Genomic DNA, 26198 nt, shown 5'->3' with positions numbered 1-26198 from the left:
TGTTTTACATCCATCTGAGGCAGCAGAAAGGATGCAGTCTTAACTCCTCGCCCGAAAGAGGGGCAGCTTTTACAGAGCAGCACTCCCTCAGTCCTGCCCCGGAGGATCAGCCCAAAATCTGTGCTCAAATCTGTGCCTGAGGCTTGAATCGAAATCAATCTGAATGAGCAGCAAAAGTCCCCAATGAGCCCTGGCTGGTATCCAAGGATGTCTGGATCATGATCCGGGAGGGAAAAGCTGGAATGCTGGCTCATCCCCACTTCTTAATCTCGGGTGCTGAGGTCAATGGAGCCAAGCTCCTCTCTCTCTCCCCCAACTGCAGTCAGCTCATTTTGAGCAGAGCAGGGATTGAATCTTCCTGATTCAGGGCTTGTAGTGGGTTTCAGCTCCTCACAGACACCAGACAGCAACCGGTTGGATACTGAGGGAATGAAGAACATTGGGGATGGTGAAGGAAATTGGAATTGAGATTGAATTACAGCCACAAGGTATAGCTCATTCCCTCTTCTTAATCTCAGCCCTCAGACGGTCCCCTGCACCTGACCAATCCATTAGGAGGAACATAGACCCCAGGGCATTCTCTCTGTGATGGTAATCCCACAAAATGTGAGAGCATTTCCCAGGCACTGGAACATTGCGGACATTCTGTCCATGCAACTTGTCCTAAGATTAAAAAGAAGGAAATGATTGATTGCTCTTTGATTATTTTCTGTCAAAGCCTGTTGTGGAACAGAAACTTTCTGTGTGCTATAAATTATGATTTGTAATCGTTCTGGTGATACTGATATTCCTCCTGGATATCAAAATGCAGCAAAAAACAACAATGGTGTCCCATTTCCTTACCACAACAGGAGGAACTGCTGCTTGCTCACTGCTCCATGTTCGATCTGAAAGAAAACAGAATGAAACCTCTTCAGAATGGAGCCAAGTCACAATCGAGCTCTTTCAACTGGGGAAAATGGTGAGGGGAATAACCCTATCCACTTGGGTGGCAACTTTGAGGGATCTATGCACTTGAACACCAAGATCCCTCTGCTCCTTTATACTGCCAAGAATCCTATCATTAATCTTATAATCAGCATTCAGGTTCGACCTTCCAAAATACATAACTTCACGTTTATTCAGGCTGAACCCCATCTGCCATTTCTCAGCCTAGCTCTGCATCCTGTCTATGTCATGCTGCAGCCTGCAATAGCTCTCGATATTATCAATGGCACCTCCAAACTTTGTGTCATTAGCAAATTTACTAACCCACCCCTCAACCTCCTCATCCAATTCATTTATCAAAATGACAAAGAGCAGAGGCCAAGAATAGAGCCCTGCGGGACACCACTCACCACTGACCTCCAGGCAGAATACTTTCCAACTATAACCACTTCCTGCCTTCTGTCAGCCATCCGATTCTGAATCAGGACAGTCAAATCTTGCTGTATCCAATACCTCCTGATTTTATGAATGAGCCTACTGGTGGAACCTTATCAAGTGCCGTTCTGAAGTCCATATACACCACATCCACTGCTCGACCTTCGTCAACCTGTCTTGTCACCTCCTCAAAGAACTCAATAAGATTTGTGAGGCAAGACCTGCCCCTCACAAAGCCATGCTGACTGCCTTTAATCATGCTATACTTTTCCAAATAATCATAAATAAAATCCCTCAGAATTATTTCCAAAACCTTGCTGACCACAGACGTAAGACTTACTGGTCTGTAATTGCCAAGGATGTCCCTACTCCCTTTCTTGAAAAGAGGAACAACATTCACATCCTTCCAATCCTCTGGCATGAGTTCAGTGGAGAGTGAGGAAGGAAGATCTTCACCAGTGGCATGGCAACCTCCTTTCCTGCTTCCTGGAGTAACCTTGGATAATTCTGGTCTGGCCCTGAAAACTTACCAATCTTCATGTTTGCCAAAATTTCCAGCACATCAACTTCATCAATGTTGATCTGTTCAAGTCTGTTTCCCAGCTGCTCAAATTTCTCATTCACAACAAGGTCCCTTTCCTCAGTGAAAACTGAAGCAAAAAACACATTTATAGTTTCCCTATCTGCTCAGACTCCACGCACAAGTTTCCTATGCAATCCCTGACTGGCCCTACCTTCTCCCTAATCATTCTGTTATTCCTCACGCATGAGTAATATGACTTTGGGTTCTCCCTAATCCTTCATGCGAAGCCTTTTTCGTGTCCCCTTCTGGCTATCCTCTGTCCATTTCTGAGCTCCTTTCTTGCAAGCCTGTAATCCTCTAAAGCTGTGCTAGATCTACTGCTGATCTAAGCTGCCTTCTTCCTTTTGATGAGAAGCTCCTCTGTTCTCTTCATCCAAGGCTCCTTAACCTTACCCCTTCTTGCCTGTTTCAGAGGAACAAATTTGTGCATCACTCGCAACAACTGCTCCTTGAACAGTCTCCTCATGTCTGTTGTGCCCTTTCAGTGGAACAATTGATCCCAAACTGTACTTCTCAACTCCTGTCGAATAGTGTCATAATTTCCTTTACCCCAATTAAATATCTTCCCTTGGTAACTGTTCCTTTCCCTCTCCAAGACTATGGCAAATGTGAGACAGTTGTGGTCACTGTCACCAAAGTGTTCACGCATCTGACACCTGTTCTGGCTCATTGGCAGGCACCAAATCCCAAATGGCCTCTCCCCTCATTGGCCTGTTAAGATACTGAGTAACAAAAGCATCCTGAATGCGCCTTATAAAAATGGATCCACCCAAACCATCTATACTAAGGAGGTTCCAGTCAATATTGGGAAAGTTGAAGTCACCCATAAAAACAATCCAGCTACATTTGTATTTTTCCAAAATCTGTTAACCTATGGGTTCTTCAATCTCTGTACTGCTATTAGGGGTCTGTAGAAAACCCCCAATGAGGTGGCTGCTCCTTTGCTGTTCCTAACTTCCATCCATACTGACTCAGTAGACAAACCTTCCTTGACAACCTTTGTTTCTGTAGCTGTGGCGCACTCTCTGATTAGCAATCCTACACCCCCTTGTCTTTTTCCACTTGCCCTGCTCTTTTTAAATGTTCTAAACCCTGGAACATCTAGCAACCATTCCTTCCCCCTGTGAATCCCACGTCTCCGTTATGGCCACAACATCATAGCCCCAAGTACTGATCCATGCTCTAAGTTCATCACTCTTATTTCTGACATTCGTTGCATTAAATCAGACACACTTTAACCAATCCCTTTGTTCCATCATATGAATAACCTTACTGATAGATTCACTATGTCCTGTCACTGCCCCATCCACAACCACCCTCCTCTCAGATATGTAGTTCTGATTTCCACCCCCTTGCCAAACTAGTTTAAACCCTCCCAAACCACACGAGCAAATCTCACACCCTGGACATTTGTACCACTCCAATTCAGGTGCAACCCATCCTTCATGTACAGGTCCCACCTTCCTCAGAAGGCATCCCAATGGTCTAGGTATCTGAAGCCCTCCCTCCTGCACCGGCCTCGCAGCCACATGTTAAGCTGCATTCGCTGACTATTCCTCATCTCACTATCTCATGGCACCAGTAGCAAACCTGAGAACACTACTCTACTCAACCTGCTCTTCAGTTTCCAACCGAGCTCTCTGTAGGCACTTTTCAGACCCTCAATCCCTTTCCTGGCTATATCACTGGTGCCAACATGTACCATGATTTCTGGCTGCTCCCCCTCCCCCTTCAGAATCCTGTAAACTTGACTGGTTACATCCCGGATCCTGGCACCGGGGAGGCAACATGTTTTCCGAAGTCCCGTTCCTGACCACAAAATCTCCTGTTATTTCGTCTAACTATTGAGTCCCCTACCACTAGCACTTTTCTATTCTGCCCCTTCCCTTCTAAGCCTCAGTGCCGGAGACCTGACAACTATGGCTTTCCCCTGGTAGGCTGTCACTACCAGCAGTATCCAAAATGGTACAGTTATTGCTGAGGGAACAGCTACAAGGGATCCCTGCTCTATCCGTTAGTTCCCTTTCCTCCCCCTGACTGTAACCCAGCTGTCCTTATCCTGTGTCTGAGGAGTGGCCACCTTCCTGTACATTCTCTCAATTTCTCCCTTAGCCTCCCGGATGATCCGCAGATCATTCAGCTCCAGCTTCAGTTCCCTACCTCAGTTTTTGAGGAGCAAGTGTTGGGTCCACTTCCCACAGAAGTGGTCGGCAGAGACATGTGTCGTGTCTCTCACCTGCCACATTCTGCAGGACGAACATGCAACTGCCCTATCAGCCATAAAGCCTGCACAAGAATAAACAAAGGAAGGGAAGAAAAGAAAAAAAAAGATAATACCTGAAAACTTACTGAGTGTACAGACTCTTAGTAAGGTTAGAGGAGGTGGGTGGGAGGGAGGCCCTACGGTGTAGGGTCTTGAGTTTAGATCTCATCAACTTAAAAACATCCCGGCAGCCCTCATATCTCGTTGCCCTCTCTCCTCGCTGCTCTGTTCAAAATGGAGGCCCGACTCTTGAGCTAAGTCCCGTTTTAAGTGGGAAAAACTGTCTTACCCAGCAGCCCTCATTTCTCTCAGCCGTCTCTCCTCACTGCTCTGTTCAAAATGGACATTCCTCGTCCTCAAATACCTGTTCAAATTCCTCATCGAATTCGTAATGGAATCAGCTTGAAACAAATCTTCAGGGAGTGTGTTTGAGTTCCTAGCAACTCTGTCCAATGAAAACATCTCTCCTTATCTCCACTGTTTTGTGGTGATAAATAGTATGTAAAATATATCAATTTTGTAATTTGGAATGATTAAAAAAGAGACACATATGAATATGGGTTCGCACTCTTGAGATTCTTTTATAAGTGCAGAAAGGTTGGAAACAGGAGAGGCAAGGTCACCCTGTTGGAAGTTTTCTATAGGCCTCCGAATAGTTCCAGAGATGTCGAGGAAAGGATAGCCAAGATAACTTCGGATCGGAGTGAGAGTAACAGCGTTGTTGTTATGGCGGCCTTTAACTTTCCAAATATTGACTGAAAATACTATAGTTCGAGTGTTTTAGATGGGTCAGTTTTTGTCCAATGTGGGCACGAGGGTTTCTTGACCCAGTATGTAGACAGGCCAACAAGGGGCAAGGTCACATTGGATATGGTATTGGGTAATGAACCCAGCCAGGTGTTAGATTTGGAGGTAGGTGCGCACTTTGTTGATACTGACCACAATTCGGTTATGCTTACTTTAGTGGTGGAAAGGGATATGTATATAACACAAGGCAAGAGTTATTGCAGGGGGAAAGGCAATTACGGTACGATTAGGCAAGATTTAGAATGCAGAGATTGGGGATGGTAACTGCAGGGAATGGGCACAATTGAAATCTGGAGCATATTCAAGGAACAGCTACTATGTGCCCTTGGTAAGTATATACCTGTCAGACAGGGAGAATGTGGTCGAAAGAGGGAGCCATGGTTTACTAAAGATGTTGAAGCTGTTGTCAAGAGGACGAAGGAGGATTATGTCAGGATGATATGTGGAGGGTCAATTAGGTCACTTGAGAGTTACAAGTTAGCCAGGAAAGACATAAAGAGAGAGCTAAGAAATGCCAGGAAGAGACATGAGAGGTCATTGGCAAGTAGGATCAAGCAAAACGCTAAAGCTTTCTGTAGATATATTAGGAACAAAAGAATGACAAGAGAAAGCTTAGGGCCAATCAAACACATTAGTGGAAAGTTGTGCATGGAGTCTGAGGGGATAGGGGAAGCACTAAATGAATATGTTGTGTCAGTATTCGCAGTGGAAAAAGACAATGTTTTTGAGAATACTGAGAGCCAGGCTATTAGACAACATGGGATTGAAGTTCACAAGAAGGACGTGTTAGAAATTCTGGAAAGTGTGAAAATAGGTAAGTCCCCTGGGCTGGATGGGATTTATCCTAAGATATGTCCCGGTGAGTGACCATGATGGTAATTTGTGTCAATCCGGCAAATGAGCTGCTTCATCCATGAGCTTATTAATGACATCTGGAATCTAACTGTGTTAAATAGAGATTTGGAACAGAGTAATTCCTGCCCAATGTTGCAATAATGATGGAATTAGTTTGCTTACCATTGACTGTTGGATGCACAATGTTCTCGTCTTCAACAGGGCTCCTAAATAAATACAACACATTCGATTTATTGCACATTTACTACACAACAACACTGTCATCTTCACAATCTTGGGGATGATGGATTTTACACTTTTCCCAATGGACTTTTGAGACCAGTTTAAAGATGAAAAGGACAATCTAGAAACTGGAATCTTTTTCTAAAAAGAGCAGAATTCATGTGAACAACAAAGGAGAGAATTTGACCAAAACAGAGGGCATGCTGGGAAACTTGACCAAGTTGTTGTTGTTTTCGAATGTGGAAGGGGAGCTTTCTTCAAGAAATGTGCTGCACTAATGTTCAAATGGAGCTGGAGCAAGCCATCAGCAGATTTGTGACTTTGCTCTGGCTTGTGATGTGATCAGAAGGTTTCTGGTTTGAGTCCAGCTTTGATTGTTAAGGGGTCTCTCTCTTTTAAGGGGCAGTATCTTTCTCTCTGACACAGTCATTTGGGTTCAAGTCCCAACTGCCCAAGAGAGGAATCAGAACAGATTGAAAAATAGCAATGAACCCAATCATTTACCAGCAACTTCTCTACAATGGAAGAAGAACCAGCTGAAAATTGAGAGTGAGGAAGGATTAACCCTCAGGCTTTCAGAAAAATAGCAGACGTTAGTTTCTGGTTTACCTAAGTTTCAACTCTATTCATGTGTAAGCTGTTTGTGTTTTAACATCAATAAACCAATCGTTTAGAAAAATGTTTAGAGATGGAATTGACTTTTACCTCTCTTATCCCTGAGGTTCAGAAAGAATATTCCAGCAGGGAGGAATGGACAAAAGAGGCTTGGACTGGGGACAAGGTGAAATCACGAGTCTCTGGCTCCCAATCAAGACCCCATCCTGCAGCTCATGTTAGGAGCTGATGATCGGAGACTTGAATCTTTCAGTTGGACCACACAAACATAGCATGTGCACTGGACTGCAGCGGTTCAAGAAGGCAGCTCACTACCACCTTCTCCAGGGGAATAAACACTGGGGCCAGCCACTGATGCCTATATTCCACGGGTGAATACGAAAATAACTGCCATATTTGGAGACAGAGATACTGATATGAGTGCCACATTTTAATTCAGTTTGGATGTCTTTCTCAGTAAGAGGACTCTGTAGCCTGTGCTGGAGGGTTATGGATAAACAGCAGCTAGACTCAACTGGATACAGTGTTCCACTGGGCTCGGTCTAGATGAATAATACTCTAAATTCCCATTGGATTTACACTCATTGCTAGATTCAAACAATTTTCACAAAGTCAGCGTTTATAATTTCAACATCAAGAGAATATTCTTTATCTTTTGAATGTTAGTTAAGATCCTCTGAGCATATGTATCCTTTACTCAAAGTGAACATTTCATCAGCCTCCAGACACTGACAGAACTCTCCTCTTTAAGGTTATGAAGCTGTGAAGACTGAGATAGTGACCTCCACATCTGAAGTACAGTCAACAGGATTGCCATTTTTAATAAAATATATTATTTAATAAAGGCAATTCAGAAATGGTTGATAAGGATGATCCCTGGTGTGAAGGGATTGTCTTATGAGCAAAGGCTGAACTAGTTGGGACTCTACTCACTGGGGACGAGAGGAATGAGAGGTGATTGCATTTTAAGGATTCTTAAGGGGCTTGACAGAGTTAATGCTGAGAGAATGTTTTCCCTTATGGGAGAGTCTAGGACCAGAGGACTGTCTCAGAATAATGGGACAGCAATTTAAGACTGAGATGAGGAGGAATTTCTTCTCTCAGAGTGATGTGAATCTTTGGAACTTCTTGCCATAGATAGCTGTGGGGGCAGAGTCTTTGAACATTTGAGGTGGAAATCTTGATCAGTTGGGGATTCAAGGGTTATAGAGGAAAGCAGGAGAGTGGATGAGAGGAATATTGGATCAGCCATTATCCTATTGGATGGCACAGCAGGCTTTAAGGATTAAATGGCCTACTCCTGTTCTTATTCCTTTTGGTCAACAACTCACTGGGATGCTGCCCAGTACAGCAAATGGAATTGCAAAGAAACACTTCTGAAAGCCTTTATATCATTGGGAAGAATCCAGGCTTTATGTCCGTAATCAATGTATTTAAAATCCTTTATAGGGACAATTAATGAGATGGAAACCAACTACTGAGGGGGTGAAGAATGAGGGATCATGGATACAAAATACAACAGAAAAGATCGAGTCCAGACGCTCAGGAAATCCCTTCACCTAGAGGGTGGGGAGGCTTTAGATGTCACTCCAGATCAATGTCAACATTCAGGATTCAATTGGAGAGGCGTGTGAGGATAAAGGGGATTGAATGGATGGGGGAGCAGGACTGGAAAATGTGATTTGGACTTTTTGCTGATGTGGAAGTGAAAAGCCAGCATGGGCTGTTGGGCTGAGTGATCTAGCACTCACTTGGTCATCCCAGCAGGAGGTACTGTGCTGCCAGTGAGCTTCAAGCACCTAGGCAGACCCTGACACTGGGCTCGGTAGGTAATGATTCAGTACCTACTGGGGATCCTGCAGGTGATGTCTAATGCTTGACCCATTTAAAGCTTTCTGACTGTCACCAGCAGATACCTGTGGCCTAACACTGGAGGACATGTGATAGCAGAGATGGAGCAAACTGGCATTGAATGGGCATCTGGATGTATGGCATGGTCTCGATAGTCACTGACCCACCATTTACAATGGATCTGTATGCTGCAGTAGGAATGCCAATCACCCCCCAATGTCAAAAACAATAACTGCAGTGACAGAATCAAACCCAAGATGAAATGGGATTTACCCTTGTGTAGAGTCCTTTACTGATGGGCACAGCTTTCGTTTCCAAAGGAAATATGTGAGCAGGACAATGCGGATCAAGACAGTGAAGCCCAGAATGGTGCCAATGATTAAAATGGAATCTGAAGTCCAGGGAATACCATCGGAAGACTTTTCTGTAATATATTAGAATGTTACACATACAGTCACGTCAGTCTGAGTAATTTCTAAGATTGTCAATAACATTAATTTTGATTTCTCCAGCATAGCAACTTCCCTCCTGACTCCCCAAAGCCTGTCCACAATCTACAAGAGACAAATCAGGAGTGTGATGGAATACTCCCCACAAGCCTGGATGAGTGCAGCTCCAAAAACACTCAAGAAACATAACATCATCCAGGACAAAGCAACTGGCAGTATTAGTCACCACAGTCACAAGCATGTAGTCCCACCACCACTGACTTCCTGCTGTGCACTATCTATAAGATACAATGCAGAAATTCACCAAACATCCTCAGACACACCTTCCAAACCCACGACCTCATCCATCTAGAAGGACAAAGGCAGCAGATACATAGGAAGACCACCTCCTGAAAGTTCTCCTCCACGACACTCCTCATACTGCCTTGGGAATACCTGGCCTTGATGACCATTCTGCCCTTCCACTGATGAAGCACAGCAACCGGGTGCTCCCTTCCCTGTTCACACCAGTGTTCCCTCCAACTGACTTGTCAGTTATAATGAGCTGGCTCCCTGCTCCATAGATGTAGCTCCACACTATACACAGCAGTATCATTGAGAGTCACATTGACAAGGCTCAAAACGTAACTGTTCTTGCTGACGTTCCTGGAAAGCTGAACAACATCAGGGAAACCCTGGGTCTTGGTGAGGGTGCCATTCACAAAGTGTCTTATCACCCACTCCCTGTTGCTGCCAGGTCGCTGGTAGTGCCAGTGAAATCAGTGTCAATCACACTGGCATTGTACATGCCACACTGGAACTCAACAGTTTCACATTCTACTACCTTGCTGACCACTCGATCCTGAATAAGGACTGGATCAGCCAATGGATCTGTTCATATTGAAAAGAAAAAACATAATGTAACTGGATTTGTAATATTTTATGCAATCTCCTCTTGGTTATGTGACAATTTACAGAGGATAAACTGAAGCTTCCTGTGTGGATATTGCTGTTTGTAATTTGAGGGGGAATGATTTGAAACATATCCATCACTGAATGCTTTCCAATTTGCTGCTGTGATTCATTTTGTGAATAAACTATCAAGGGGAGAATTTCACAGTGCTCATGACTGACTGATTGAAAGAGATTGAGCAGCCATTTAAAAAGTTTCATTCTCACTGAAAACTGAAAGAAAAAAGCTGAAAGTTTCAAACAGCCTGCAATCGGTGGTCCCTGAGCACACCCTCTCTGATTCACTATTGCTCCATCCAATTCTGTATCCTAACAGTGTGCAGGGTGCGGGGAGAGAGCAGGACATTGGCAGTCAGGAATGCTGCTCATTTGAAGAGTCGGTGCAGACTGGATGGGCTGAATGATCTACTCCTATTCCTATGTCCCTCTGTCTGTGTCTCTTGGACAAAGGGAATGAATGAGGGTCATAAGAAGGAGAGTAACTAGGGTGGGGGTGAGGAAGGGGGTGCTCAAGGCAAGGACATCAGAGGTAGAGATGGGAGTGTCATTGTGCAGAACAGGAGCTGCAGGGGGTTGTGGGAAATGATGGCCCAAAGACTTGAGAGCTGAGAGTTTGAAATTTCCTTGATAAATTAGTCACATCTTAATGAGCCCTGTTTAATCTTTAGTTTAAATGATGTTGAGAAACATATCCAGTTTTAATGTGGAACTGACTCATGGGAGCAAATGCCTGTGAAATACAGCAAATTTCAATTAAATAAATCCTTTTGTATTCTGTTAAATTCTCAAATTAAAGATAAATACAGGCTGATGGATTAATGTTGAGCTCCTGTGTGCAGCCTTGGCACTGAACCCTTCTCTGCGTGAACACAGCGTTAGATAATTATGGAGTCACCCTTTTTGCGACCCAGACCTCTCATTGGCAACAGCGTCTCCAAACCAGGCGCCAACTGTTTGCGTCTTTATTGAATTTGCTCACAAACGAGTTGTAACACAGTAATACACAACAATTCTAGGCTAACTGAGAGCTGGAAACATATCACCTTAATTCCTGATGTTCCCATCAATTGTTGTAAAAACCCATCTGGTTAACTAACGTCCTTCAGGGAAGGAAATCTGCCATCCTTTCCTGGTCTGGCCCACATGTGACTCCAGACCCACAGCAATGTGGTTTACTCTTACTGCCCTCTGAAATGAACAGGCAAGCGACACAGTTTGAAGGCAATAAGGGATGAGGAACAAATGCTGGCCTTGCCAGCAATGCCCACATCCCATCAGAAAAATGGAAGAAAATTCCCTGATGAACTACATCCTGGGAGTTCCCATTGACTCATCTATTAACTGGAACAATGTAATAAATACAGTGTCTACAAGAGCAGGCCAAAGTGAGTAGCTCACACTCTGCCTCCCACAGCCTGCCTCCCATCTATCAACAAAGCAGAAATCAGGAGGATGGTGGAACAACTTGCCTGGATGGGTGCAGCTCCAACAACACTCAAGAAGCTATATGCCATCCATGACAAAGCAGCCCACCGGATTGGCACAACAACTAACACCTTCAACATTCACTCCCTTTTACACTCCTGGACAGTGGGTACTATCCACAAATTGCCATTCAGTAACTCAGCAAAGCTTCTCCAACAGCACAACCTCTCCCATCTGAAAGGACAAAGGCAGCAGGTACATGGGACAACATCTCTTTCAGGTTCGCCTCCAGGGCACTCACTATCCTGAATTCAAAATACCATATAGAACTTGCGTAAACATGGAACATTTTATATACTTTTTAAAATTTGAAATTAGGGGGCTGACTAGTCCACGAGTATTGCGTTTGAGTGGATGAAATTCATGCTTAGTATGAGTCAAAAAATGGACAAACAAAAGCCAGATCGCTTTATAAAATAATATACAACAAAAGGAAAAAGGAATTATAGCCATTATTGAATATTTATCTAAAAAATAACTATCTTCATTCTGCCTGCTATAGAAGAATGGTACTGTAGCACCATATTTCAGTTCCCAGTACGATAAAGTGCATGTAGGTCTATACATACTAGATATACTCAAGTATCAGTTGAATTTTTTTGACTACTTTTTATGGTTAAATTTATGGGATTGACTATTACAGGGATACTACATTTGAGGAGCTGAAATTCATGTCCATCAAAATTCATACCATACCAGCAGAAAAATTAAAGTCTAAAAGAATAAAGAAAAAAACTCAAGAATTACAGTAATTCGGAAAATCTGATTGAAGCGTGGCGGCTGGTGGACTGGAAAGCCCAGAACGGAATGGCATAGCCAGCAGACTGGAAAGCTGGAGTGGAGTGTAATGGGCAGGCACACTGACTCATAAATGTTGATCTGTTAACTGTGAAGAACTAGGGTGGAGTTTTACATGAGATATATGGAAAATTCCAGACTTTTGGATGAAAAATAGGCGGTTGACCTTTACATGAGATCGCACTACATCATCGTTCCTTCAGTGTAAGTGGATCAGATATCACGACACCAAGGGAATCACAACAGCTCAGGAAGGCAGATCACCATCACCTTCTCAAAATATTCAAACTAGGACCAGGATGAGGCCATTCAGCCCATTGTGTCTACACTGCATTTCAACATAATCATGGCTGTTCATCCAACTCAGTCCCTTGTTCCCACATTCTCCCCTTACCCTTTGAACTCTATAGCCCTCAGAACTATATCGAAATCTTCCTTGAAAACATTCAATGTTTTGGCCTCAGCTGCTTCCTGTAGTAGAGAAGACATTTCTTCTCAAGGGCCATTCACAATGAACAAGTACCAGCTCAGCCAGTGATGAACCCATGCCAATTATGAATGAAACAAAACCAGACAGAGACAAGAGAATGTTAAATGCAATACTGAGAACAAACGAGATGGTGAAGCAGAAAGACAGAGAGAAGAGAAAGAGTTTGAGATTGAGGAACCGGTCCAAGAGGAGAAAAAGTTTATTCAATCTGTGAGTAAAGGCTGAGAATTGTTCAATGTTTATATTGAGCTCTCTGCTTTCTCTTTACCAGAGGAATTTAACACATTCTCCTTTACTAATTTCACTAAGGCCACTGGCTTAGCTTCCTTAACCGCATCTTTTCCCACATTGCCTTTTTTTAGCAACCTGATTCCTGATGAAGGGCTTTTGCCCGAAATGTTGACTTTCCTGCTCCTCGGATGCTGCCTGAACTGCTGTGCTTTTCCAGCACCACTCTAATCTTGAGTCTGGTTTCCAGCATCTGCAGTCCTTGTTTTTACCTTTCTGTAACGACTAGCACTGTGACTTTACGTGTCCCACCTAACCACAGTGGAAACACCTGAGACCTTTCAACTCCTTTCCACCCTCTGTGATGAGACAAACTGTATTCACTGCTCACAATGTAGTCTCCTCTTCATTTGGGAAATGAAACACAGACTGGGTGACCACTTCTCAGAGCACCTCCATTCTGTCTGCAAAAACACTGAACAATTGAGATGCATCTGTGACTGATTCAGATAAAAATAGTCAATAAACAGAAATGATTAAATAAAAAGTGTGTTAAATAATATTTCTCAACTCTCGTCAGAATCTGATTAACATTTTGGAGGCACCATTTTTTTCTGCTGCAGGTTCAAAACTTATCTTCACTGCCATTGAGAAGGACAAGGGCAGCAGATATATAGGAATACTACCCACTGCAAGTTTCCCTCTAAATCACTCATTATCCTGTCTTGGAATATATCATTGTTTCTTTGTAGTTACTGTGATGTGGTCAGTCAGATAAATGTCATAGAACATGAGTTCCCTGATTGGGGCTGTTTAACCTGTTCCAGTCAGGGAGCCCTGGCTGACAGATAAGAACACGAATGTCAGAGGTCCTGCTTGTTATGGACCAGGTCAGATAACCCACTGACAAAACAACTTCAGGAACCTCTGCCCATTTCTCATCTGCCTGGACATATGATGGTCTCCGTATCCTCGTTAAATGCATTTTTTCAGTTAATAACATTCAGGGATACATTTAGATTCTTTTTCTGTGTATGCCTTTTGATACAATTGCTGTAATTCTTCATCTTTCTACAGTACCTCAGTTAATTTATCTGCTTTGTCATCTATCTGTTCCTGGTTTGTCTCAACCATCTGAACAGACAGGGTACCTGCTAAGTCCACTTCAATTTTCTTATTAGTACGCTTTGCTCTCTATTTTTCTTCTGGTGACTTTGTGACCTCATTTCCACACAGTCAGGAAAAATCCTAGGAAATGTATCCTGCAGTCGTTCAGTTGCCAGAGTTTCTACTGGCTGTCCATTCACCATCGGCAGAACTTCTACCTGTGAACTAGCTATATCATTAGCAAGGACAGATTGTATTACGAGAGCTGCAAGTTTGTCCAGTACTCCGACCATGACTTCTCTTTTCTTCACTGGGCAATCTAAGCTCATTTTACATAACTGAGCACTTCTCTCACCTTGAATTCCTGGTGCTCGCACCTTTTCTGGCAGCAGTCCTTCAGAAGTACATATATCCCCACCTTTCAGCATCACAGGTTGAGAAGGTCCTGTATCTCTTAAAATCCTAACCTCTTTACCAGCTGCTCCTGGCAAATGCAAGCTTGTGCTCTCTAAATCAAGCAGGGCAGACCTGGTAAAACTCTTTTGCACCCTCTCCAAATCCTCCTTATCCCTCCTATAATGTGGCAACCAGAATTGAAGTGTGGCCAAATCAAACTCTTAAAAAGCTGCAACAGGACATCTTGACTCTTGTACTCAATGCTCGAACCAATAATGGCAAGCATTACATATACCTTCGTTACCACCCTCTGTTTGCATGACCACTTTCAGGGAGCTATGAACTTGAAATCCAAGATCCCTCTGTACATCAATGCTATTCAGGGACTTGCCATTAACTGTATAATTTTTCTGAACATTTGATCTCCTAAAGTGCAGCACCTCACACTTACACGGATTAAACTCCATCGGCCATTTCTCTGAGTTTTTCTGCATCTGATCGATAACCCACTGTATCCTTTGACAATCTGTAACTCTGCAGATCTTTGTATCATCTGTAAACTTACTAAACTACCCATCTACATTTTCAACCTTGTCATTGATATGTATATATTTCACAAAAGTAAAGCTGAAATTGTAAGGGAGTTACTCAACACTTAGGTGTTTCAGAGAAACAGACAAGTTCAGCAGAGGTAGAAAAACTCGAATTACAATTGAGGAAAATGGAGTTTGAAGATAAACAAAGAGCAAGAGAGGAAAGAAAGAGGAAGAGAGAAAGAGAGAAGAGAGGGAGAGAGAGAGAAAAGAGAGAGAGAGAAGGTTCTTAGCTGAGCAAAGAGAGAAAGAAGAAAGGGTGAGAAAAAGAGAGAGAGAAAGAGGCAGAATTTGAACTTGAGAAGTTGCGACTTAATCAGCAAAGTCAAGTTAACAGGATGGAGATTAAAATAGAAAGTAGTGGTTTATGCATATAAATATGTCAAAACTGCCACATTTTGAAGAGAAAGATGTTGAAGCTTTCTTTATTTCATTTGAAACATTGGCTAGGCAGATGGAGTGGTCCGAGGATTTTTGGGTCATGTTAGCTCAGACTAAACTGGTAGGCAAACCTCGTGAGGTATTTGCTGTGCTGTCAGATGAGGGTTCAAGAGATTATGAAGAGGTGAAATAGGCTATTTTAATTGCTTGTGAATTGGTACCAGAAGCATATAGACAGCGGTTCGGAAACATAAAAAAGGAACCAGGTCAGACTTATGCTGAATTTGAAAGAATTAAACATAGTCATTTTGATCAATGGGAGCATGCTTTGAAAATAGATAGGATCTTTGAGGCTCTAAGAGAGATTGTTCTGCTGGAGGAGTTTAAAAACTCACTTCCAGAGATTGTAAGAATTCACATGGAGGAACCGAAAGTTCAGAAAGTGAGAAGGGTAGCAGAATTAGCAGATGAGTACATATTGGTGCATAAGACAAGTTTCCAGCCAGAAATTCGTCCTGTGAGGAATAGAAGTTGGGAGAAGGGGAGATCCTACACTACGAAACCAAGAGTAGAGAGCACTGGTAAGAATTTGCCACTGGATAAAAAAGAAGCCCAAGAGGGTAGAAAGGAGGTGAAAGGTCTCAGGTGTTTCCACTGTGGTTAGGTGGGACACGTAAAGTCACAGTGCTCGTTGTTAAAGAAAGGTAAAAACAAGGACTGCAGATGCTGGAAACCAGACTCAAGATTAGAGTGGTGCTGGAAAAGCACAGCAGTTCAGGCAGCATCTGAGGAGCAGGAAAGTCGACATTTCAGGCAAAAGCCCTTCATCAGGAATCAGGATTGTTAACTCAACCACAACTCTGTTCAGGAGTCCTTGGAATGTGGCGGGTGCGTTATTCATTCCAAAGGGCATCATTTTAAACTGATATAGCACATTTGGGGTTGCAAATGCAGAAATTTCTTTCACCGTCTCCGGATAAAGGTACCTGTCATAACCCACGCATTAAGTCCAACTTAGTGATGTAACTGGCTTGTCTGACTTTCTTGATACAGTCCTCCAATCGAAAAATTGGATACGTGTCTGATTTTGTAATGGTGTTGACCTTCCGCTAACCCATGCAGAATCATTGAGTCCCGTCAGGTTTGGGAACTAAGATGATCGGCGAACTCCACTAGCTCTGTCTTGGTTCAATGATGCCCTCGACGAGTATGACCTCCACCTCCTTCTGCACCTGTCTCGCATTGAAAGTATTAAGCCGCTAGGGGTGTTGTTTTATTGGAGCAGTATTCCCGACACTTACTTCATGTACAATAGCATTTGTCCTCCCCATCTGATTCTTATGTATGTCCTGATACTGCAGTCACAAATCTTTCAACTGCGTTCTATGGTCCTGAGACCGAGAACTTACTAACCTATCCCATTCCTCAAGGATTTTTTCATTTTTAAATCTATTTTGAGGCACATCAAAATCAAAATCATCTGGATTTGATTCCTCACTCTGCGGGACAGTAGCTAACACTGGTTTCTCCAGTTACTTCTCTCTCATATAATATGGTTTAAAGATGTTCACATGACATTCTCAATACCTTCATCTTCTATCTGACATCTTTAACTAATAGTTGACCTGACTCAATGTTTTCTCAATTTGACAGGGACCACTAAACCTGGCTTTGAAGGGATCCCCTATCATTGTGACAGTACTAACACACCATCTCCTCAGGAAAACATCCAAGTCTCAGAGCTTTTATCTGCTCCCTGCTTCATTCTATACGTTGCCCTCTTTACGTGCTGTTTAGCTAACTCACCAACTCCATTAATCTTTCCCTCACCTCTGATAAATAATAAGTGTGAGATCTCTGACTTTGGTCCTGTCAATGTTTCTTTAATTAAATTCAAATGGCCTGTCCCTTCATGACCGAATATTAACTCAAAGGGAGTGAACTGAGTAGATTCATTTGGAGCATCCCTTTGGCAAACGATACGAATGGGATACATTTATCCCAATCATTCGAGTAATCCTGACTGTATGCTCTCAACATGGTCTTCAGGATCTTATGCCACCTTTCTGAAGTTCCCTGGGATTCAGGTTGATAGGCACCAGACTTAAAGTGCTATATACCGAAGCTATCCATAAACTTCTGAAACGGCCAACAGTAAAATTTGACCCTTGTTCTGACTGAATCTCTCTGGGCAGACCGTACCATGTGAAGAAAGCTACTAACTCTTCTACTACCCTTTTTGCTTTGATACTCCGTAATGGACTTGCCTCCGGAAATCTGGTAGACACATCCAATATGGTTTAAAAATGTGTTGCTGGAAAAGCTCAGCAGGTCAGGCAGCATCAAAGGAACAGGAGAATCGACATTTCGGGCATAAGCCCTTCTTCAGCCCTGATTCCTGAAGAAGGGCTTATGCCCAAAATGCTGATTCTCCTGTTCCTTTGATGCTGCCTGACCTGCTGCGCTTTTCCAGCAACACATTTTTGAGCTCTGATCTCCAGCATCTGTAGTCCTCACTTTTTCCACATTCAATATGGTTAACAAGTACTGGTTCCCACTTTTAGTTCTGGGGAGGGAAACTACACAATCAATTTTAACCCACGTGAAAAGTTCTTCAAATGTGGGGATTGGCAACAGAGTTGTGGTTCTATGACCGCCTGTGGCACATCTAACATTTGGCATCGATGACACGTACGGCAGAAGTTATCCATATCCCTGTGCATTCCACACTAATAAAAATGTTTTTGTACTTTAGTCTGAGTCTTTTGAACCCCAAGGTAACCTCCTACACGAGGTTCGTGTGCTACCCATAACAACTGCCATCTGTATGCTACCGGCAACACAATTTTGGTGCACGTTGGCCCATTTCTCCTCTGCATGAACCTGCCACGGTCTCCATTTCTGTTTTAGGATTTTATCTTTCAGACAATAACTCTTTGGAATATTCTCTGCCTTTTTATAGATCTTTTATCATGTCATCTTGCCTTTGCAAGTCTCTTTGTCTTTCAGGACTAAACATTTCTGTCTGATGTCACAAAACTAGTCCCTTTTTTTCAAAGAGCTGTTCCTTTTCTCAAGGATATTCTGTCCTTGATTTCTTTCAGATGGACAATAAACTAGGCTGGGCACGATCAGTCTGGTTTATTCACACAGGCCAGGAATAGCGGGCAAGGAGGATACCACATTAATGGACACAGGATCCTCTCAGTCTGTAATGTAGAAGGATGAGGAGATATGCATTCCCAAGGGACTATTGCCTGAAAAAGGTACTGGTAACAGGAATTCAAAGGGAGACAAGAAGTGCTCAATTATGTAAAGTGAGCTTAGATTGTCCAGTGAAGAGTGGAGAAGTCATGGTAGGAGTACTGGACAAACTCTCAGCTCCAGGAATACAATTTGTCCTTGCAAATGAGAGAGCTGATTCACCAGTCAGCATGCTGTCTACTGTAGTTGAAAAGTCAGTGGAGACACAGGCAGCTGAAGACATGGCGAATGTTCATCCAGGAATTTTCTCTGATTGTGTGACCACACGATCACAGAGGCACAAGGTGAAGCAGGGGAGATCAAAAGGCACAGATAAGGAAGCGGATATAGCTTTATCAGAAACTTTCTACGATCAGATAAGTGGAACAGAGAAGGAGCAATAGGTAAACATGCAAGTATTGTTATCTCCGTAAAACTGATTGAATTATAGCAGAAAGATGAAGAGTTGAAACAGTTATATTAAAAGGTGGAAAGTGAATTCATTCCTGTGTGTTGTTACTTCACAAATGATGTCTTAATGAGGAAATGGAGACTGTCACACATTCAAGCAGGTGAGAAATGGGCAGAGATTCATCAAACTGTTTTGCCAGTAGTGTATAGAAAGGAGGTGCTGCAAGTGACACATGAGCTACCACTTGGAGGTCATTTACAGGTGAGGAAAGCACAGGCTAAAATACAAAGTCATTTTTACTGACCTGGACTACACAAAGATGTAGTTGAATTTTGCCAGATGTGTCATACATGTCAGCTTATAGGAAAACCACAGGCAGTAATAAAATTTGCACCTTTAATACCCATTCCAGCATTTGATGAACCTTTCACAAGAGTCTTGAGTGATTGCATAGATCTCCTACTTCAACCAAAAAGTGAGAATAAGTATTTATTAACAATAATGGATATGTCGACTGGATTTCCAGAGGCAATCCCAGTATGCAGCATCACAGCCAGAAGGGTTAGAGAAGAATTACTTATTTTTTTAACAGGATATGGACTACAAATAGAAATGCAGTCAGATTAAGGATCAAACTTCACATCCAAACTATTTAAGGACATTCTGGATAACGTGGGAATAAAGCAATTCAAATCTACTGTGTACCATCTGGAATCACAGGGAGCACTAGAGAGATGGCATCAAACACTAAAGACCATGTTGAGGGCTTATGGTCAGGATTATCCATATGATTGCAATAAGGGAATTCCGTTTGTACTTTTTGCGATCAGAGGTGCACCAGGTGAATTGACCAAATTCAGTCAATTTGAATTAATTTTTGAACATGAAGTAAGAGGACTGTTAAACTTGATTAAGGAGAAATTAATAAGTCTGAATTCAGAGACCACCCATTTGGACTACGTGTCAAATTTTAGAGAACGATTAAATAGAGATGGAGAGTTGGCTGGACAGCATTTAAAAGTATCACAGCATACAACGAAACAAGAAGAGGATAAGAAATCACAAATTCACAATTTTGTAATTGGGGATAAGGTATTGGTGTTACTTCTAATAACAGGTGAGCCTTAAAAAGCAAAGTTTATTGGACTATATCAAATCGGGAGGAAATTGAGTGAGGTGAATGACTTGATAACAACTCCAGTCAGGAAGAAACCTCAGAGTGTGTCATGTGAATATGCTCAAAAGGTGTTTTGATAGGGAAGGAAAGCAAGAGGAGAAGGTGTTAATGATTACAGCACTGAAGGAAGAAGCAAGTTCAAAGTATTCTGATTTGGACATTCCTCAAATCAAATTGGACAATGAGAAGTTGTCAAAATTGGGATAAAATTATTGGGTTACCTTCCAAAAAGAAATCAAAAAGGCCTCAAAGAATTATAACTATCACATAGGGAAATATGCGGAAATAAACTGGGAAGTACTAACCTAATTGTGCATGATGTAGAGATAGGAGATGCTGTCCCGATTAAGCAACATCCTTATTGGCATAACCTTCTAAAGTTGACGCAGGTTCAGAAGGAGATAGAGCGCATGCTCCAAGATGGCATAATTGAAGTGAGTTACAGTGACTGGAGCACTCCTAACCTCATGGTGCCAAAGCCAGATACTACCAAATGGTTTTGTGTGGACTATCACAAAGTCAACATCATTACAAAGACTGATGCAATTCCAATTTCATGGTTGGAGAACTGTATCAAAAAAGTGGAACAAACAACTTACATTTCTCAGTTAGACTTGCTCAGAGGCTCCTGGCAAGTACATCCATCAGAGAGAGTAAAGGCAATTTTGATTTTCATAATACCAAATGAACTATATCAGTTGGCATGAAAAACGCTCCAGGCACATTTCAGAAACTGGCTATTAAGGGTTATTGTTGGTGATTTTTAGACACTTATGGAAAGAACATTTTAGCATTTATCAGATTTGTTTGATCGACTTCGAAAAGCAGGCTTGGTGGTAAATCTAACTAAAAGTGCATTAGATACTCAAATGAGATACGTTGGCTTTTGGTGGTGGGTGTACCGTGGCCTGAATTTGGATGTGGTTGTGCACGTTTGCATGTTTAAAGTCAGCATAGTGTATATGAGCGTTTAGACTACTAACCAGGTTTTAAAGGGTTAAGAATGAAGCCATCTTGTGGTGTGGATGGTCCTTTTTTTAAAGGAGGGAGATGTCACAAAGCTAGTCCCTTTTTCTAAAAGCTGTTTCTTTTCTCAAGGATACTGTGTCCTTGTTTTTTTTCAGAGGGGTAATAAACTAGGCCAGGTTATGATCAGTCTGGTTTGGTACAGAGATGAAAAGGATTTTGAAAGGCCTTTTGTTTATTTGTGAACAGATGAGACCTCAGGCCAAAGTGGTCATGCTTTAGAAGTGACTTGTATAATGAAAGAGGAGTGGTCATTTCTCTAGCTGAGCGGTTTAATTTAGTCCTGAACTGGTTGTGGTTTCAGCAGCCAGCTGTGTGGAAATTCTGTCTCTTCTTCTGCCCTTCAACTTCAACCTGTAAGCATGTATTCCATTTATACTGATTTTTAAAGGGAGTTATTGGAACTGTTGTGTAGATTTGGAACAGCATACTTAAGTCTAGTTTGGATAGATTGAGTTCTATAAGGGTTCTTTATTCTGTTCTTTGTGTTTCATTGTGTAATTTTGTGAATAACTTATTGTCTGTTTTACAATCTAGTAGTCAACCTCGTTAATTTACTCCGGGTAATTTTCACTTACTGAAACAAATTGTGAAGTTATGGTCTGGGCTGCCTGCTAAAGACTGTTTTGAGTGGTCTAGCCTAGTCCATAACACTGACCGTCTGTCTGTTCAGGTTTTTCCTGCACCATAACATCAAACAGGGTGTACTCTCAGTGAACCTCAACTCTTTCATCTTTCCCTTTACTTTTTATTTCGTGCTGTGACTTATGATAGTGGGATCTGGTTACAACACAGTCTGTGAAAATATCAGGATATTTCTGTTTTAACTCATCAGTGTCTTGGTCCTCTTTGGGCTTCTCCACAACAACGGGTGTTGTTCCCACCTTGGATTCTGCCAAATCATTCCTAAGAACAAACTGAATTCCTGGAACTGACACTCTGTCAATCATTACTACTGTAACTTCCCCAGTCTTAAGATGTCACTCCAACCTGATCTTACATAGGGGAATGCTAAATCTCTGTCCATCTATCCTACAAATTTCCATACTCTCAGGTAACAGATCAGGAAGAGTGCATCTTTACTAATGTCTTACTATCAACGACTAGTTAGATCCTGTATCTCTCAAAATTATACCATTTTGCCCTTCTTCCCTGTTCTTTCTGATAAACTTTACCGACAGAGGCAAATTCTTTACCCACAGAGGGGGGAGGTGTTATGAAGATGTGGGTGCACGATGCCTTTAAGAGAGATAAAACAGCAGAACTACTTGACACAACTAAGTGTTCTAAAAAAAAAACATTTGGTCAAGCAACATGAACAGCTGGATTCCTGGAAATGACAAAACAGATTTGAATTAGGCCATTCAAGAGAAAGAACAGGCCTACATCCCCGGACATAGAGGGGAAAGGATGTGGTGATTTTAACAAGTTCAGCCAGGTGGATATCTTAGAATATGAGTTCCCTGACTGGGGCTATTAACCTGGTCCAATCAGAGAGCCCTGGCTGAAAGAAATAAACAGGAGTGTTAGAGATTCTGCTCACTCTGAGAGTGGGAAGCCGGACCTCTGTCTAAGAATCTGCATGATTTAATAAAGACGATCTGGGTGATGGGATACCGGCCTTTGTGGAGTTACTTCACCCTGTGAGCTGTCATTTAAAAGAGCTTGGGATGCAGCTTCATAGTTTCTTGAAAGTGAATTCACATGTAGAGAGGATGGTGAAGCAAGTCTTTGGTACACTTGACTTTGTTGGATATGACATTGAGTAGAGTAGTTGGGATGTCATGTTATGGCACTACAAGACATTGGTGAGGCAACCTTTAGAATATTGCTATAATTTCTGGTTGCCTTTCCATATGAAAGATGTTGTTTAACTTGAGAATTTGTAGAAGAAATTTCAAAGATGTTGCCAGGACTGAAGGGTGTGAGCTATAGGGAGTGGCTGAATAAACTGGGACATTTTTCCTCAGAGAGTTGGAGATTGAGGAGTGATTGTATGGAGGTTTATAAAATCATGAGGGACATGGATTCCACAGGTATGAGGACCTGAGTGGTAACTTTTCCAAGCGGATAATTGTGTGCATATGGAATGAGCGATCAGAGGAAATAGTGGGGGTGGGTACAATTACAACATTTAAAAGGAATCTGGATGAGTGTATGAATAAGATTCATTGAGATGGTAGTGGGCTAAATGTTGACAAATGGGTCTATGTTAGATTGGGATATCTGGTCAACAGAGATGCGTTGAATCAAAGTGTCTCTTTCTGTGCTGTATGACTCTGTCTGTATTTCTCAATTGAAAAGCAGCAGGTTTGATTCAGTGGGTGATTTTAAAGTCTACGACATTGATGGACTCCTTTGGTGTCAGAGATTTCGATGGGGCTGAATTTATTCATTGCAAACAGGGAGGCTTTCTTGATACAATATCTAGATGGTCCAACAAGTAATGAAGCTGTTCTGGATTTTGTACTTGGGAATGAGCCTGGCCCAGTGATTGAAATTGTAGGGTTTAGGAAATTGAAGTCATATAATGCCCTTGAGGAATACAAAGGAAGCAAGAAAGAGCTGAAATGTGGAATAAAGGGAAGGGGGGGGGGAGGAGCAGAATGACCATGAAATGTCCTTGGCACATCAGATTAAGGAGAAACCCAAGGTATTTTACACATTAATTGGGAACAAGAAGGTAGCTAATGAAGGGAAGGGGCACACAAGGGCAAAGGAGGTAATGTATGCATGGAGCCAGGGGAAGTGAGTGTGGCCCTTAATTTGCATCAATATTCAGAAAGGAGAAGGACATTATGATGATAAAATCAGGTCCTTAATATTCTCGGGCATGTTGACAAAAAGGAGAAGGTGCTGGGTGAGTGGTTTGAAAAATATTTTGTTCGAAAACACCCCAGGGCCTGATGGGAGTGTCCCAGGATACGATAGGAGGAAAGAGAGGAAATTGCTGGGGCCTGCAAGAGGTCTTTGTATCCTCGTTCGCCACATGTGAAGTCCCAGAAGCCTGGAGAATAGTCAATATTGTTCGTTTGTTTAAGAAGGATAACAGGGATAATCTAGGAAATTATAGGCTGGTGAGCTTTACATCAGTGGTAGGGAAATAATTAGAGAATATATCTAATAGTTTTTTTTTCCTTATTTGGAAAAGCATGGACTTATTAGGGATAGTCAGCATGGATTTGTATGGAGGATGTTATGTCTACATATTTGATACTGTTTTTTGAAGAAGTGACAAACGTGACTGTGAGGATCAGACAGTGGGTGTTGTCCACATGAACATTACTAAAGCAGTTGACAAGGTCTCTCATGGTAGGCAGGTACAGAAGATTAAGTCACATGGGATCCATGGTGACTTGGTACATTGGATACAAAATTGGCTTGGTGACAGAAGACAGGGGGTTACTGTGGAGGGGTCTTTTACTATCTGGAGGTGTGTGATCAGTGGTATTCTGCAAGGATCAGTGATGGGACCTCTGTTGCTTATCATATATGCAAATGATTTGAATGAAAGAGATGAATAAGAGAATGATCAAGGAGAAGGTAGGGCCGATCAGGGATAGCGGAGGGAACTTGTGCGTAGAGTCTGAGCAGATAGGGGAAGCCCTAAATGAGTTTTTGCTTTGGTTTTCATGAAGTAAAGGGACCTTGTGGTGAATGAGAACTTTGAGGAATGGGATACAGGCTTGACCAGATTAAGATTGATGAAGTCGAAGTGCTGGAAATTTTGGAAAACATTAAGATTGATAAGTCCCCAGGGTCAGACCAGATTTATCCTAGGCTGCTCTGGGAAGCAAGAAAGGAGGTTGCCAAGCCACTAGCAAACATATTTGCCTCCTCACTCTCCACGGGAGTCGTATAGGAGGATTGGAAGGAGACGAATGTTGTTCCACTTTTCAAGAAGGGTAATAGGGAAATCCCTGGCAGTAACAGACTAGTCAGTCTTATGTCTGTGGTCAGCAAAGTTTTGGGAAAGATTCTGAGGGGTAGGATCTATGTCTATTTGGCAGTGAGCATGGCTTTGTGAGGGGCAGGTCATGCCTCACAACTCATACTGAGTTCTTTGAGGAGGTGACAAGACAGGTCAATGAAGGTTGAGCAGTGGATGTGGTGTATATGGACTTCAGCAAGGCATTTGATAAGGTTCCCCATAGTAGGCTTATTCATAAAGTCAGGAAGTATGGGATGCAGGGAGATTTGGCTATCTGGATTCAGAATTAGCTGCCTGACAGAAGGCAGAGAGTGGTTGTAGATGGAAAGTATTCTGCCTGGAGGTCAGTATTGAGTGGGATCCTGCAAGGCTGCGTTCTTGGGCCTCTGCTCTTTATAGTTTTTATAAATGACTTGGATGAGGAGGTTGAGGGGTGGGTTAGTAAATTTGCAGATGACACAAAGGTTGGAGGTGTCGTTGATAGTATCGAGGGCTATTGCAGGCTGCAGTGCGACATAGACAGGATGCAGAGCTGGGCTGAGAAATGGCAGATGGAGTTCAACCTGGATAAATGTGAAGTGATGCATTTTGGAAGGTCAAACTCGACTGCTGAATATAGGATTAAAGACAGGATTCTTGGCAGTGTGGAGGAACAGAGGGATCTGGGTGTGCAGGTACATAGATCCCTCAAAGTTGCTACCCAAGTGGATCTGTTTATTAAGAAATTATATGGTGTTTTGGCTTTCATTAACGGGGGATCTTGTTTGAGAGCCGTGAGGTTTAGCTCCAGCTCTACAAGTCCCTGGTGAGACTTGCCTTATGAAGAAAGAATGAAAAAGCTAGGACTTTTCTCTCTGGAGAGAAGGACGAAGAGAGGAGACCTGATTGTGGTATACAAAATAATGAGAGAAATAGATGGAGTCAATAGCTAGAGACTCTTCCCCCAGGCACGATTGACGGGTTCAAAGAGTCA

At 42.4% G+C, this 26198-nt stretch overlaps 1 protein-coding gene across 1 annotated transcript in view; it reads right to left on the bottom strand.

Moving 5' to 3' along the window:
• LOC140482694 (immunoglobulin alpha-2 heavy chain-like) overlaps positions 1-26198 on the bottom strand; it is a 47874-nt gene that overhangs the window by 3659 nt on the left and 18017 nt on the right. Inside the window, exons 3-5 of the mRNA XM_072580217.1 lie at positions 8832-8982; positions 6033-6076; positions 844-887 (exon numbers count right to left, since the gene is read on the bottom strand). Of these exons, the coding sequence (XP_072436318.1) occupies positions 844-887; positions 6033-6076; positions 8832-8982 (239 nt within the window). The remainder of the gene's footprint in view (positions 1-843; positions 888-6032; positions 6077-8831; positions 8983-26198) is intronic.

Source organism: Chiloscyllium punctatum, chromosome 11, assembly GCF_047496795.1.
Source record: "Chiloscyllium punctatum isolate Juve2018m chromosome 11, sChiPun1.3, whole genome shotgun sequence".
Taxonomy (NCBI): Eukaryota; Metazoa; Chordata; class Chondrichthyes; order Orectolobiformes; family Hemiscylliidae; genus Chiloscyllium; species Chiloscyllium punctatum.
The sequence above is the reverse complement of the archived record's forward strand: the minus strand, read 5'-3'. Positions and strand labels throughout refer to the sequence as shown.